Source organism: Tamandua tetradactyla, chromosome 1 (assembly GCF_023851605.1).
Source record: "Tamandua tetradactyla isolate mTamTet1 chromosome 1, mTamTet1.pri, whole genome shotgun sequence".
NCBI lineage: Eukaryota > Metazoa > Chordata > Mammalia > Pilosa > Myrmecophagidae > Tamandua > Tamandua tetradactyla.
The window spans coordinates 178473487-178488353 of record NC_135327.1 but is presented as its reverse complement, the minus strand read 5'-3'; the positions used below and the strand labels follow the sequence as shown (position 1 = coordinate 178488353).

The 14867-nt window shown below is 40.0% G+C and overlaps 1 protein-coding gene across 3 annotated transcripts in view; it reads left to right on the top strand.

The window, feature by feature from the left end:
• Window positions 1–14476, top strand: part of SLC13A4 (solute carrier family 13 member 4) — a 49209-nt gene extending 34733 nt beyond the window's left edge. For 2 of the 3 annotated variants that reach the window (XM_077142541.1, XM_077142448.1), the window contains 5 exons: window positions 512–609; window positions 832–956; window positions 5641–5802; window positions 7084–7221; window positions 13910–14476. In XM_077142541.1, the coding sequence (XP_076998656.1) occupies window positions 512–609; window positions 832–956; window positions 5641–5802; window positions 7084–7221; window positions 13910–14047 (661 nt within the window). In that variant the 3' untranslated portion in view covers window positions 14048–14476. Of the gene's footprint in view, window positions 1–511; window positions 610–831; window positions 957–5640; window positions 5803–7083; window positions 7222–13909 lie in introns of those variants that run through there. The other variant, XM_077142623.1, reaches the window with a different exon arrangement.
• The last annotated feature ends 391 nt before the right edge of the window (window positions 14477–14867 follow it).

Below are 14867 nucleotides of genomic sequence, written 5' to 3'. Positions count from 1 at the left end.
TCCTTTAAAGTACCAAATGCTATGAAAGTATGGCAATGGAGTGGCTCAGGCCTGGGGAAGAAAGGAAGGCACTAAGGAGAGGCAAACTTAACCTGGCTGCCCCTGTGGATGTCCTGAGGCGCAGTGCCATAGACCCTAGACTCTCCAGCATGCACTACTCATGTGATAACCTGTTTCTGGAAGTGTGGCCTTCTTGAGAGGACTCATCTTTTTTTATTCTCCTTTATCTAAACAACTCTTGACACTCCTACCAAGACTCATCCTAATTAGTGGATCTATAAATTTACACTAAGACACTGACCCCAGCCAATCCCTGCCTTAAGACATTAATCATCGCCCATTCAATCCACTCATTGCTTAGTATGGCAACAACTGTTGGGAGGAAATAAGATTAGTGTCACCTCTAGACTAAGTCCCAGAAAGAGGCATTTTGTTCACTGTCCTGAGACATTGGTTACTCCCATTTACTTCCTGATCCTCCTTTTCCAGCCACACTTATCTTTTTTGCTAGGAAAGGCTACCGCACTGATGCTACAGTCTCTGTCTTCCTGGGTTTCCTCCTCTTCCTGATTCCAGCTAAGAAACCCTGCTTTGGAAAAATGAATGACGGTGAGAGAAGGTTCAAGGGAAGAAGCTGGGACTGGTTCTGGTAAAATAATACCCAAATCAGAGATCTTTGAAGTAGTCTTAATAAAGCCCTTCAAACTCCTCCTCCCTACTCCCCCCAGAATAGCATAGCAGCCATCCAAATTATCAGTTAGGTCCCCATCTCTACAAATCATGTCCATTAGATTCTAAGAGACTCTATATTTCTCTTTATCTGTGATCTAGGGGAGAACCAGGAGCCCTCAATGGGGATGGAGCCCATCATTACATGGAAGGACTTCCAGAAGACCATGCCCTGGGAGATTGTCATTCTGGTGGGAGGAGGTTATGCTCTGGCTTCTGGTAGCAAGGTAACCCCAGAATTTTGCTCTTATTAGGTCAAATATGTTTCTGGTAGCTTTACCTAATGAATCACTACAGCTCTGGGAGAAAAAATTTAAAGAAGCTAAGTGGGGAAGAGGTGAATATTGACCTGAGTAACTGAGAAGCAGTAAAACCAGGAATGGAGGTCTATCCCACCCTGAGTTTCTAAGTTAGCACTGCTGGGAACAAATAGTTACAGATCAGCTCCACAATGGACCTGTGGTACATAGGCATTCACTCTTCATTTATGGGGCCCACACTGCCACAAACCCAAGATTTATTGGAGGCCTAAGGGTGATAGGAGGTGTGTCTGTAAGGGCACAGCAACCCCCAAGAGTACACAGGGAAATCAATCAGTCAGTACATATGCATAGACTAGGAGCTTTGGTGAATTTATGCTAAAGCTGATGTAAATGCTACCTGATTAGGAGGATTTGAGATGGGATCTTTTAAGGAATATTCGGGATGGGGTGGTGGGGGATAGATGAAAATTCTTCAAGTGCTAGCCTCCCTGAACAAGGAAACAATTCCAGGAATGAATCAGGCTAACGTTCAGACTATTTCTCACTCCACCTTCCCCATGTGCATTAAACATTCTAAACTTGGCTCACTTTTGGTGACCATTCGTTGTCGGTATAATGCTATCTATGTGATTAACTATAGGGTCGCAGAATCCTACAATTGGAAGGAACCTTGGTTTGAATACCTGCAGTGATGGGCACTCCATACACAGGGACCAAAGAATAGTAGTTTACTTTGAGTCCAGGTCTCCTGTATGTCTTTCACTGTTGGTTCTGGCCCGGTTCTCTGGAACCCTCTCCCAGGTAACAATTATTAAAATAATGAAGACAGTTACTAGGCCCCCCTTGATCACCTTTTTTACCCTGGCTAAAGTTCCCTTAGCTCCTTTAACCACTTCTCATAGAAGTAGTGACCCCCTTGTCACGTTGGTTTCTCTCCTTAAGACTCACTACGGTTCATTGTGTTTTTTCTAATTTTGCAATCTAAATTTTCAATTTATTTCAAATTATAGTACAAAAATTTTTCTGCTGGAAAAAAAATAATTGCCATTAAATTATTTCACTTTACTTATAAGCACTATTTAGAGTACATAGTAAATAAAACACATTTCTTTAAAAACATGTTTCTACTCAGCTAACTGCTCTTTCAGCTACTCTTTCCCCTGACTTTGTCTGGTTTAACATGCTACAAGAGAGAAATTACAGCGTTCCCATAAGCCTTAATTAACACCAACTGTTAATTAATACTTGTTCCCATATACTGGATTTGCAACTATCAGTCAGCCCAGAGAAAAAAGAAAGAAAAGTGCTCCAAGTTTCAATGGCTATGAACAGAAATATTCTGAAGGACTTTGGTCATTAGTTGTCTGTAAGCTTGATATGTGTTGTCCAGGGTGCTGTATAGATTATATGAGCTTTTGATGGATTAGGCAAAGAGAAGAGTAAGTACCTTGTTGATAGTATAGTGAAGACTATCTTTAGTAAAATGAAGTAGGACTTATAGCTGAGGAACCATAAAATGTCTCACCTCACTTACTACCTGATTTAGTTTGTAAAAGCTGTTGGAATGCAATATACCAGAAATGGAATGGCTTTTAAAGAGGGGAATTTATTAAGTTTCAAGTTTACAGTTCTAAGGCCATGAAAATGTCCAAACTTAGACGTCCAGGTAAAGATGCCTTGATTCAAGAAAGGCTGATGGATTCAGAACACTTCTGTCAGCTGGAAAGGCACATGGTGATGTCTGCTGGCTTTCTCTTTCCATTTCATAGAGCTTCCCTGGGGGTGTTTTCATTATGGATCTCCAAAGATCTCTGGCTGTCTGGGCTCGTCTTTTCTAAAGCTTTTTCCAAAATGATTCTCTTTTAAAGGGCTCCAGTAAGCAACCCCACCTTGAATGGGTAGAGGCACATTTCCATGGAAGCCATCTAATCAAAAGTTACCACCCACAACTGGGTGGGTCACATCTCCATGTAAACAATCAAAGAGCTCCCACCCAGCAATATTGAATGAGGATTGAAGGACATGTTTTTTCTGGGGTACATAATAGCTTCAAACTGGCACTTTACCCCTACTCCCTGTTTCTGAATGGAATTTGCCATCTCTAGGACACCTCCCCCCCCAAAAAAAAAGTCAGAGGAAGTCATTTATAGGAGAGAGCATGGAGAGGTGGAGGGAGGGACAATTCATATGGCATCCTGGGGATTTTTAGTTAAAAACTCAGTGGTGAACTTCTTTGGGGGGCCAGGGTGGGGAGGATCAGCCCTCACCTTTGGCAGGTGCACATCTTCCAACAAAGTTAATTATTCCAAATGGGAATTTCATTTACCTGATTGGATGCATATAAATGTTGATAATGGAAAAGATTCAGGAACGGCAATATGCCTGCATGTCTTATGTCATCAAAAGGACTAGCAGGTAGTAGAATCTAATGTTAGCCATGATGGGATTTGAACATTAAAACAGGTTGGGGCTGAATGCCTATGCTTATAAACCAACAAGGAGGCACCTTCCCTGCTAAATGGAGACTGATTTTAAATCCTCCTCCCCCCACATTACTCATGTAAAATTTGCAATATTCAGTACTGCCCACTTGTCCCTTATCCCTGTAAGACCTATACGAAATGTTACTACTCAAACATGTTGGAAAATGTTTCTGTTTCTCAGGTGATGAGCAAATGGGGTTCAAAAGAAGAATTAAAGAGCTCTGAAGCTATGAAACTTAGCAGTTCCCCATACAGGAACTATTTAAAAGTTGAAAAAGTGATCACACATCAAGTAGAGATATGAATGAAGCTGATCTGGATAGGATTAAGATATAGCAGAAGATTGGGTATAGGATGATATCATTGATGTTTTAAAACTTCAACTTCTGTGTGAGATTAAAGGGAGAGATTTTTATCTGGTGCAAAATTTATATTTTGGGTAGTACATTTCCTAATTTAACTTGTATGGTCAGTTTAGTTGAACACCGTAATAACTACATGGAATCTTGAATAGGGCATGAGATTTTGTTGGTTTGTCCAGGTTAGTGTGATGCCCTGATAAATCCCAGAGTGATCTGGACAGTGAATAAAGAAGTATTTTCAAAGTCCCCGTGGGGAAATGGGGAGAAAGGGGGAAATATTCACCTTCCCCATTTGGAGAATTACTGATATGCTCTCAAGCAGTGGGGACAACCAAATCAATAGGCTGAGCCCTCGATCTTGGGGTTTGCTGCTGTGAAACTTATTCCTGGAAAGGACAGGCTGAGCCTACTTAAAATTAGCCTTAAGAGTCACCCCCAGAGGGCGGGCCATGATGGCTCAGCAGGCAGAGTTCTCGCCTGCCATGCTGGAGACCGAGGTTTGATTCCTGGTGCCCATGCAAAAAAAAAAAAGAGAGTCACCCCAAGAGAAACTCTTTTGTTGCTCAGATGGGGCCTCTTTCTGCACCTCTCTAAGCCGACGCAGCATGTAAAGTCACTGCCCTCCCCCACTACGGGGGACATGACTCCCAGGGTGTAAATCTCCCTGGCAACATGGGTCAAAAATCCCAGGATGAGCCAGGACCCAACATCAAAGTATTGAGAAAACCTTCTTGACCAAAAGAAGAAAGAGAGAAATCAGAAAAAATACAGTGTCAGTGGCTGAGAGATTTCAAACAGAGTTGAGAGGTTATTTTTATGCATTATACAGTTATCCCCTTTTTAGTTTATGGTCTACTGGAGTGGCTAGAGGGAAGTACCTGAAACTGTAGAGCTGTGTTCCATAGCCTTGTTTCTTGAAGATGATTGTATAATGATATAGCTTATACAATGTGACTGTGTGATTTTGTGAAAACCTTATGTCTGATGCTCTTTTTATCTAGGGTATTGGCAGATGAGTAAAAAGTATGGATAAAAATAAACAAGTAATAGGGGGAACAAAAGTTAAAATAAATTAAGTAGATGGAAATGATGCTGGTCAATGAGAGGGAAGGGCAAGAGATATGGTATGTATGAGTTTTTCCTTATTTTTAAATTTCTTTTTCTGGAGTGATACAAATGTTCAAAAAAATGATCATGGTGAGGAATATACAACTGTGTGATGATATTGTGGGCCATTGATTGTACACCATGTATGGAATGTTTGTATGTTAAGAATGTTTGTATGTTTCTATGTTAAGTTTTATCAATAAAAATATTTTTAAAAAAGAAGCAGAATTAAGGATTACATTTGGTACTCTGCATAAAGGACACAAGAGCACTGTTGATTCAATCTATAGGGAGTGACTGTAAGAAGCTAGAGAAAGAATAATGAGACTGAAGTTGAGGAGGGTGATTACTTACAGGTCTCCAACCCCTGCGTCATGCCAAAATCCTAAGAATTGCAGCAATTGGGGTGGATAGGCACCCCTGCCTGGTGACAATAACTGGCCAGGAAACCCAAAGCCTGTGCTCTACAAACTGAACATTGTTTAGAGGGAAGAATTTTCTGGGCTAAGAGAATGAGCTAATCATAACCAGGGATTCCTCTGGCTCCAGTTAGCCTGAAGATAAAGTAACAAATTTGGTGACCCCTGGGGTTCCCTTTGAGCCCTTCAACATTCCTGACCTTCTCAAGTCTAAGAATTCCATTTGGAATGTGATTTTCCTCCCTTCTTCTTACTGTATTGCCTTCTCTTACTGTAGAGCTCTGGCCTTTCCACGTGGATTGGGCATCAGATGTTGTCCCTGAGCAGCCTCCCACCATGGGCTGTCACCTTGCTGGCATGTGTCCTTGTGTCCATTGTCACAGAGTTTGTAAGCAACCCAGCCACCATCACCATCTTCCTGCCCATCCTTTGCAGCCTGGTGAGTACAGCAGGGCTCCCAGATTTCCTGATGGGCTCTCCTGGGGACTGGAAGCAGTAGGCTTGGATCCAGGGAGATTCCATGGCTATACTCTGTCCTATTGCCCACAGCATTTGCTGATTGGTATTCAAACCACAGTTTGAAAACTGAAGTTTTTCAAATGGCAATTGATAAATAGATAAGCTTATAAATCATAACAAGAGTTCTGAAAACTCTTTTCCAAAAGACTAGGATTGACATATGAGCAACCATAAATGGAAAAAAAGAATGGATAAAATAACCTTAAAACACTGGGACTCCAAATCCCTACCATAAGCATGAACCTTTCTCCCTTGAGCTAAGTCCTAACAGTGGGGTTTGAGAGGTAACCATAGAAAAGTGGAGGCAAAATGCACTCAGAAATACACACAGTTGCAGAGACCAAGACCACAGCTCTAATAACTATTATTACCACCTCCACTCAATTTCACTATCCAAGGGGTTCTGAGACTTGGGAGCAATGTCAGCCTCATCCCATGGCCTCAGACATGATATTAATGGAAAAGGAGAGGAAATATCAGACAATTTGATATTAATGGAAAAGGAGAGGGAAGCAACTGTCAGATGTTAGCATGACAAAGCAGTCCCAAAAGTAATGTACCTGACACAATGTTGCATCTGCTCCATTCTGTGAAGTGGAACCTATGAAATGAAGAGCATCCCCCAATAATATAATATCCTCCTGCTCTTTCAAACCCCAAACATCACCTTTTCCCTAGCCAATCTCTCTTTGCTCATTACTCAGATGTCTCCAGCTTCTCCTTTCCATTAACTTGTTGACAAACATGAGAGCTCAGTTAGTAAAAACTTGGCAACATTGAAGGCAAGATCATGGGTTCAAATCCCCTATAAAACAATAATCTTAATCGAGAAGAAAACCATAGTTCTGCACCTCAAGGATGAGTGATCTCTGCTTCAATCAAAGTAACTTATGCAAGATTTTTGCTTAAAGAAAGGATTTCTCAGCTACAGGATAAAGTTTAAAAGCCACTTCCCTAGACAAGCACCAAGAAATTAAGTATCCCTTTCTAGGAAGTAACTCAAAGCCCATACCTTCATGGGAAGTGAGGGAGCATCATCAGCCCATTTGCTTAAGGGGAGTGACCTAACTACCCTTAGCACATACTGTCCAGCCAAGCCTAGCCAACACTGATCCATAATTGAAAGCATGTTCATGATGGGAAAAAAAGAAAATGCAGGTTTAATCTCATCCTTACCATTTCTGTGAATTCTTTCTTCTAGTCTGAAACGCTGCACATTAATCCACTCTACACCCTGATCCCAGTTACCATGTGCATCTCCTTTGCAGTGATGCTACCTGTGGGCAATCCCCCCAATGCCATCGTCTTTAGCTATGGGCACTGCCAGATCAAAGATATGGTGAGTTGTGTGTGTCTCTTACTGCCGACTCTAGTAGATAAGAAGAGAGAGATTACTGGCCACAGCCTTCTGAGTTTTCTATTTTGTAGCAGTGTCCCTGGACTAGCATAGCAAAGAACGGTACCAGAAGATGGGTTTTGGTTTGCCCATAAGCACCAAGAATAGCAATAATGTGCTCTCCCTAGCCCTTATTGGGGAGAAAATATGGGTACATGGATAGAGAAAGCCCTTCCAGAAGGCATGTGCTTGCAGCAGTCTTTGTTATCAGTTTCATTAGAACAGTGGGAATATTCATTCAAAAATAAGCTGGTTTATTCATAGAAAAGAAGTTTGAGAAATTACATAAACCTAGATGGTGAAAATTTTTTTGTGAGAACAGGATCCTTCTGTTAAACTCTCCCCCAAGGAAGAACCTCCAGATCAACTATGGCAAAAGGAACCATCCATAGCTCACTTCTTTGTTTTCATCTGGGTTCACCAAGGATGGCATTGAGGAGACATTTTGCCACTGATTTTACTGTTGGACCTTTCCTCAACCTATACCTATTGTTATGCTTCCTAATATCCAGGCTGATGGGGTGGGGAAAGAAAGAGAAAAAACTAATACAAGTTGCTGGAGCCTGACTATCTGACAGGGACCATCTGAGGATCTGAAAAAAATTTTGCACTAGAATCCAAAATCCTTCTCAGCAGTCCTGTATATATCAAATGGAGGAAAGGAAGAATGAGCTTCAGGTTGGTAGCAGACATTCAGTCCCTTTCTACCATTCAAACTGCTCACCTATGCCATCTCTAATACTTATTTGAAGGGAGTTAATGATCATCCTTCTCTCCTACTCATATCTTGCTTACATAACCCTCAGTCTACTTATACTAACCTTTGCCTCAACTCTTCTTTCCCGGTCCCTCTCTGCTTGTGCCCCACTGCTCATCCCCCAGCTTTCTACACTAGAGTCAAATGGCTAAAGATGGTATATTTTCAAAAGCACCAGATGACAAGAAATGAACAAGTCCTGGATTCTATTCCCAGCTGGGCTCAAACTCACATGTTCAATTTCCTTATCTTCTGAACAAAGAAATTCAAACTAGATGCTCTAATGTGGTCCCTTTCAGCTCTGAATAACCTTAATTTAGCTCCTTTAGAACCTGACCCCTTGTGTGCTATGAAGCAAAGATGGTTCTCCATGCTAAAAAGCCCAGGGGGCAAGGTTGATTAATAAGTCCAGGGCTTGGGTCAGAAGGCAGGGGACAGAGGACATGTCCAGTCATTTGCTTGGAACAATTTCCTAGCATTCATTTTTCTCTTGCAACTTTCCCAACTTAATGCCAACTATTGGGTTTATTTTGGCCATGCACCATATGCTTGGTAACTTCCTGGTAGGATACCAGATATGCTTACCATACACCCTTTTCCATCTGGCCCTGGCTATGCTAGCCCATCATCCCTCACATTCACCCTCAGCCTGTATCAAAGCCATGGCAGAAATGTAGAGTCATGGCACTTGAGGTGACATCCCCTCAGAAGAAAGAAACAATTGCCCCCACTTCAGTTACCACTCCTGTGCCACCTTCCTGTGAAAAGACTGAGCAGAGGCAGCTGACCTGTTTCCACAAATGAATCCAAGGTACACTACTCCCATGAAAAGCCAAAAAGGGAACAGTGGCAAAGGCTCCATATAATAAAGCATCTCGAGGTATCAGTAGCTGAGAGAGTTCAGAGTCAAGAGACTACTCTGGAGGTCACTCTTACGCAAGACTACTCTGGAAGTTAGACATTGCTACCTATGATAACTTGCCAACCCCCAACCAAAACCATTCCAGCCAATCCTAAAGAACACCTAGGGCAATTGATAAGATTCTACAAAGGTTCCAGGCACTAGAGTAATTTTCCAGAAACCTACAACTTTCAGATGGGTCCCTGGACTAGATAAGCACTGAAACCTAGAGGAGCCAGCCTCTCCAGAACATCAGCTAGTTCCATCTCTCTACCCCATATTATTGAGAGCCCTTCCAACATGAAAAATTTAGAATAGATATAGCCCAAATATGAGAAAGATCAAAGTTGATGGTGGAGTTATACAGAGAATGTAGGGTTTAACAAACAAGTACAATTGCTAAATCATGACATTGATATTTTTTTAGTCTTGAGTATCTTAGAGCAGCTAGAAGTAAAAACCTAAAATTGTGGAATTGTAATCCCCCCAAATATATATATATATAGCATCTCCTAAAAGTTCCCCATGTATATTAACACATTAAAGGCTCTGAGATCTGACTTTAAAAGAAATCTGCTGTTTTGTTTTACATATTTCCCTATCATTTAGCTGCAGAACCTTTTCTTTTAAAGCAGTTTTGCTAAGATACATTCACGCTTTATACAATCAGTGGCTCTCATTATAATCATAGTTGTGCATTCATCACCACATTCAATTTTAGAGCATTTCCATCAGTCCAAATAGAAAATCCCTTACCCTTTACATTCCCCTATTGTTGACACTTAGCAATGGTGTGTACCCTTGTTACAATTAATGAAAGAATATTAAAACATTACTGTTTATTATAGTTGACAGTTTGCATTAGGTGATTTTTTTCACATAAGCAACACTTTTATTAACAACTTTTTATAGTGACATGCGTTTGTTTTAGTTCAGGAAGAACATTTTTAAAATTTCTACTACTAACCACAGTCCATCATTCACAACAGGGTTCATTGTTACACAGTCCCATGTTTCATCCTGTAGTTTTCCTTTTAATGATATACATACCTAAACTTTCCCTTTCAACTACACTCACACACAATTATCCTCACAATAATGTGCTACAATCACCTTTATCCTTTCCAAATGTTTACAATCAACCTAATTAGAAATTTTGTACAAAGCAAGCATCAGCTCCCCATTCTCTAACCTCATTCTATCTCCTAATAACCTATGTTCTAACTATGAATTTGCTTCTTTTAATTAGTTCATATTAGTGAGATTAAACAAAATGTCCTTTTGTTCTGGATTATTTCATTCAACATAATGTCCTCAAGGTTTATCCATGTTTTCACATGCATTAGGAATTTATTCCTTCTTATAGCTGAATAATATTCCACTATATGTATACACATTTTGTTTATCCATTCATAGGTTGATGGACACTTGGGTTACTTCCATCTTTTGGAAATTATGAATAATGCCACTACAAACATCAGTATGCAAATGTCTATTCATGTCCCTGCTTTCAATTCTAGGTATATACTTAGTAATGGGATTGCTTTTTTCTTGCATACCTGGGATAAAACCCACTTGATCATAGTGTATAATTCTTTTAATGTCCTACTGAATTTGATTTGCAAGTATTTTGTTGAGGATTTTTACATTCAAATTAGAGAAATTAGTCTAATTTTCTTTTCTTGTAGTATCTTTATCAGGCTTTGGTGTGAGGGTGATGTTGACTTTGTAGAATGAGTTAAGGAGTGTTCCCTCCTCTTCAACTTTTTTGGAAGAGTTTGAGTTGGACAGGTATTGATTCTTAGAATGATTGGTAGAATTAACCTATGAAGCCATCTGGACCTGGGCTTTTCTTTGTTGGAAAGTTTTTGTTGGAATGTTTTTTATCTCTTTACTTGTAATTGGTCTACTGAGGTCTTCTACTTCTTCTAGTCAGGGTAAGTTGTTCATGTTTCTAGGAATTTGTCCATTTCATCTAGGTTGTCTAATTTTTGTTGGAATGCAGTTGCTCACAGTATCCTCTTATGACCCTTTTATGTCTGTGGGATCAGTAGTTAATGTCCCCTCTCTCACTTCTGATATTTATTTGCATCTTCTATGTTTTCTTTGTCAGTCTAGTTAAGTGTTTGCTAATTTTATTGATCTCAATGAACCAGCTTTTGGTTTTGTTAGTTCTATTGGTTTTTTTATTTTCAATTTCTTTTATTTCTTCTCTAATTTTCATTATTCTTTCCTTCTGTTTGCTTTGGGATTAGTTTGTTGTTCCTTTTTTAGTTCCTCCAGGTGTAGTTAGATCTTTGATTTTAGCTCTTCTTCTTTAATGTAGTTATATAGGGCTGTAAATTTTTCTTAGCACTGCCTTCACTGCATTCCGTAAGTTTTGATATATCATGTTCTCATTTTCATTCGTCTCAAGTTATTTACCAATTTCTCTTGCAATTTTTTTTGACCCACTGATTGTTTACAAGTGTGTTGTTTAATCTGCATATATTTGTGAATCTTCCTGTTCTCTGTTATTGATTCTTAGCTTCATTCTACTATGGTCAGAGAAAGTGCATTGTACAATCTTTTTAAATTTACCGAGACTTTTCTGTGACCCAACATGTAGTCTGTCCTGGACAGTGATCCATGAGCACTTGAGAATTCATATCCTGCTGTATGGCAATGTTCTATTTATGTCTCTTAGGTATATTATCATCTTATTCAGGTTCTGTTTCCTTACCGATCCTGTCTATTGTTCTGTCTATTGATGGGAGTGGTGTATTGATGTCTCCAACTATTATTGTAACAATATCTAATTCTCCCTTCAGTTGTTCTGGTGTTTGCTTCATGTATTTTGGGACATCCTAGTTAAGTCCATACATATTTGTGATCATTTTATTGGAATGCCCCTTTTAGTAATATCATTCTTGTCACTTATAAGTTTTGCATTTAAAGTCTATTTTGTCAATATTAATATAACTACACTACACCTACTCTTTTTTGGTTACTATTTACATGGAATGTCTTTTTCCAGCCTTCCACCTTCAACTTATTTGCATCCTTGGGCCTAAGGTGAGTCTTGTAGACAGCAAATAAATGGATCATACTTTTTATCCATTCTGCCAATCTGTGTCTTTTGATTGGGGAGTTTAATCCACGAACTCTCAATGTTATTACTGTAAAGGTAGCACTTACTTCAACCATTTTATCCTTTGCTTTTTATATGTCATATCTTATTTTTGTCTATTCTTACCCTTTTAGTCATCCTTAATGATATTCTTCATTTCTACACTCTCCTCCAAGCCCCTCTCTCCTGTCTTTTCCTGTCAGCCTGTAGTACTCTTTATTGTTTATTGTAAAGCATATCTCTAGTTCACAAACTCTCTCAACGTCTATCTGTAAGTATTTAAACTCCCCCTCATTTTTGAAAGACTGTTTTGCCAGATATAGAATTCCTGGTTGGCAGCTTTTCTCTTTCAGTACCTTAAATATATCATGCCACTTCTTGCCTCCATGGTTTCTGTTGTAGTTTGCTAGCTGCCGGAATGCAAATACCAGAAATGGAATGGCTTTAAAAAGGGGAATTTAATAAGTTGCTAGTTTACAGTTCTAAGGCCAAGATAATATCCCAATTAAAGCAAGTCTATAGAATGTCCAATCAAAGGCATCCACGGAAAGATACCTTGGTTCAAAAAGGCCGCTGAAGTTCAGGGTCTCTCTCTTAAATGAGAAGGCACATGGCAAACAGGGTCAGGGTTGCTCTCTCATCTGGAAAGACATGTGGTGAACATGGCATCAGCTGTTAGCTTTCTCTCCAACTTCCTTTCATGGAGCTCCCCAGGAGGCATTTCCTTGCACATTTTCCTTCATTTCCAAAGGTTGCTAGCTGGTGGGCTCTCTGCTTCTCATGGCTATGTCGTTCTCCTCTCTCAGAATTTCCTTTTTCTCTGAAATGTTTCCTTTTTTATAGGATTCCAGTAAACTAATCAAGACCCACCCAAATGGGTGGAGACACATCTCCACCTAATCCAGTTGAACAACCATTCTTGATTGAGTCACATCTCCAGGGAGATGATCTAATTACAGCTGCAAACATACCGTACTGAATAGGGATTAGAAGAAACAGCTGCCTTTACAAAATGGGATTAGGATTAAAACATGTTTTTTCTAGGGTACATAAACATTTTCAAACCGTCAGTTTCTGATGAGAAATCAATACTTAATCTTATTGCTGTCCCCTTGTGATAAATTGCTTTTCTCTTGCTGCTTTCAGGAATCTATCTTTGGTATCTGTTATTCTGATTATTATCTCTGATTATGTCTATTAGGATTTTTTCTGTTTGAATTATATTGCGCTTCTTGGACATGTGTTATTTACCTCTTTAGTAAGATTTGAGAAATTTCAGTCATAATTTCCTCAAATATTCTTTCTGCCCTTTTCCCCTTCTTCTGGGATACCCATGATGCATACATTGGTGCACTTCATGTTGTCACTCAGTACCCTGAGACGCTGCTCAGATTTTTTGAATTACTTTATCTGCTCTTCTGTGAGATTTGAATGTCGTATATTCCTGTTTGATTTTTTCTTCTGCCTGTCCAAATCCTCTGTTGTATGCCTCTACAGTATTTTTAATCCCTTCCATTGTCTTTTATTCCTATAAATTGCAGAACACAAGAACATATGGTGATGTCTCAAATAACCTACCTCTGGGCTTCCATTTATAGTTGAGTGCTGCAAGAAAAAAGCTGAAATAATTCTGATCAGCCTCTTCTAGCCTCAATTCCTACTCTTTCATGTACTTCCAGCCTGTGTCTTAGCTACAAGACTACACTAAAGCACCCCAGGCAGCAATTCAAACAAATTAGGGCCAAGAGGGTGGAGCTGTGATCATGTCACAGGCCAGGTTTAGACTAGGGACATGGATGGGGCCACTTGGGGATCTGTGTGGCTGCATGGCCAGTGACCAGGTATGCTGGTTTGTGTCCTACAGGTGAAAGCTGGTCTGGGGGTCAATGTCATTGGCCTGGTGATAGTGATGGTGGCTATCAACACCTGGGGTGTTAGCCTCTTCCACCTGGACACATTTCCAGTCTGGGCTAAGGTCAGTAACATCACCGATCAGGCCTAACACAAGTGAGGAAATCTGCCCAATCAAAGGATCTGCCAGCACTTAGCAGAATCTGAACCGCAGGCCAAGAAAACCAAGAGGAGCACAGAGAAGCCCCTAACTAAAGCCTTTGGTACTCCTCATCAGAAGGCTGGGCCACCTACAACCTCAAGTGAAATGCAGGAAATCCTCCAGCAACCAAGGACACGTACCTGGATGTTAGTGTCTTCTTTCCTGCCCTCTCTCAAGAAAACCCAAATCTTCCCCTACTTCATTCTAACTGATTGTCTCTGAACACCAGAAAAGGAGCTTTACTTTTAGTTGCTCCTCAGAGGCTAAGCCTCACAAACTGACTAGCCTCACTAGATTATGTTTTTCTTAACACCTTTTTAGGATTGAAGAAGAAATCTAAATCATCCTGCCTACAGACAGACAGTAAAACAAGTGACATCTCTTACCCAGAACTTGAGAGCTAACATCAGCTCCTTTCTCCTAAGTGTTTCTATGCTGTTTTCTCCATATAAAGGTAATTCTTATTAGATCTTCTTTGTGACAATCATTACTCTTTTATCATTACTTTGGTTCCCTTTCAGTATCTCTATTTAATGGCTTCCCTTTACCTTGCCGCCAAATTCCTGTAAAGAAATAATGTGCCTCCCAAAAGAGGCTAGTGTTTTCTCTGTGTCAAAGGGAAAGGAAGCAGAGAAAGAAGACCCATTGAGAGTAACCTCTCTCTTCAACAGCACTAAGTACAAATACTATCTCGTTGATTAAATGCTAGGAAAGACAAAAAACATTCATAGCTGTCTTATTAGGGAGTCCTGAAAGTAAGACCACAGAA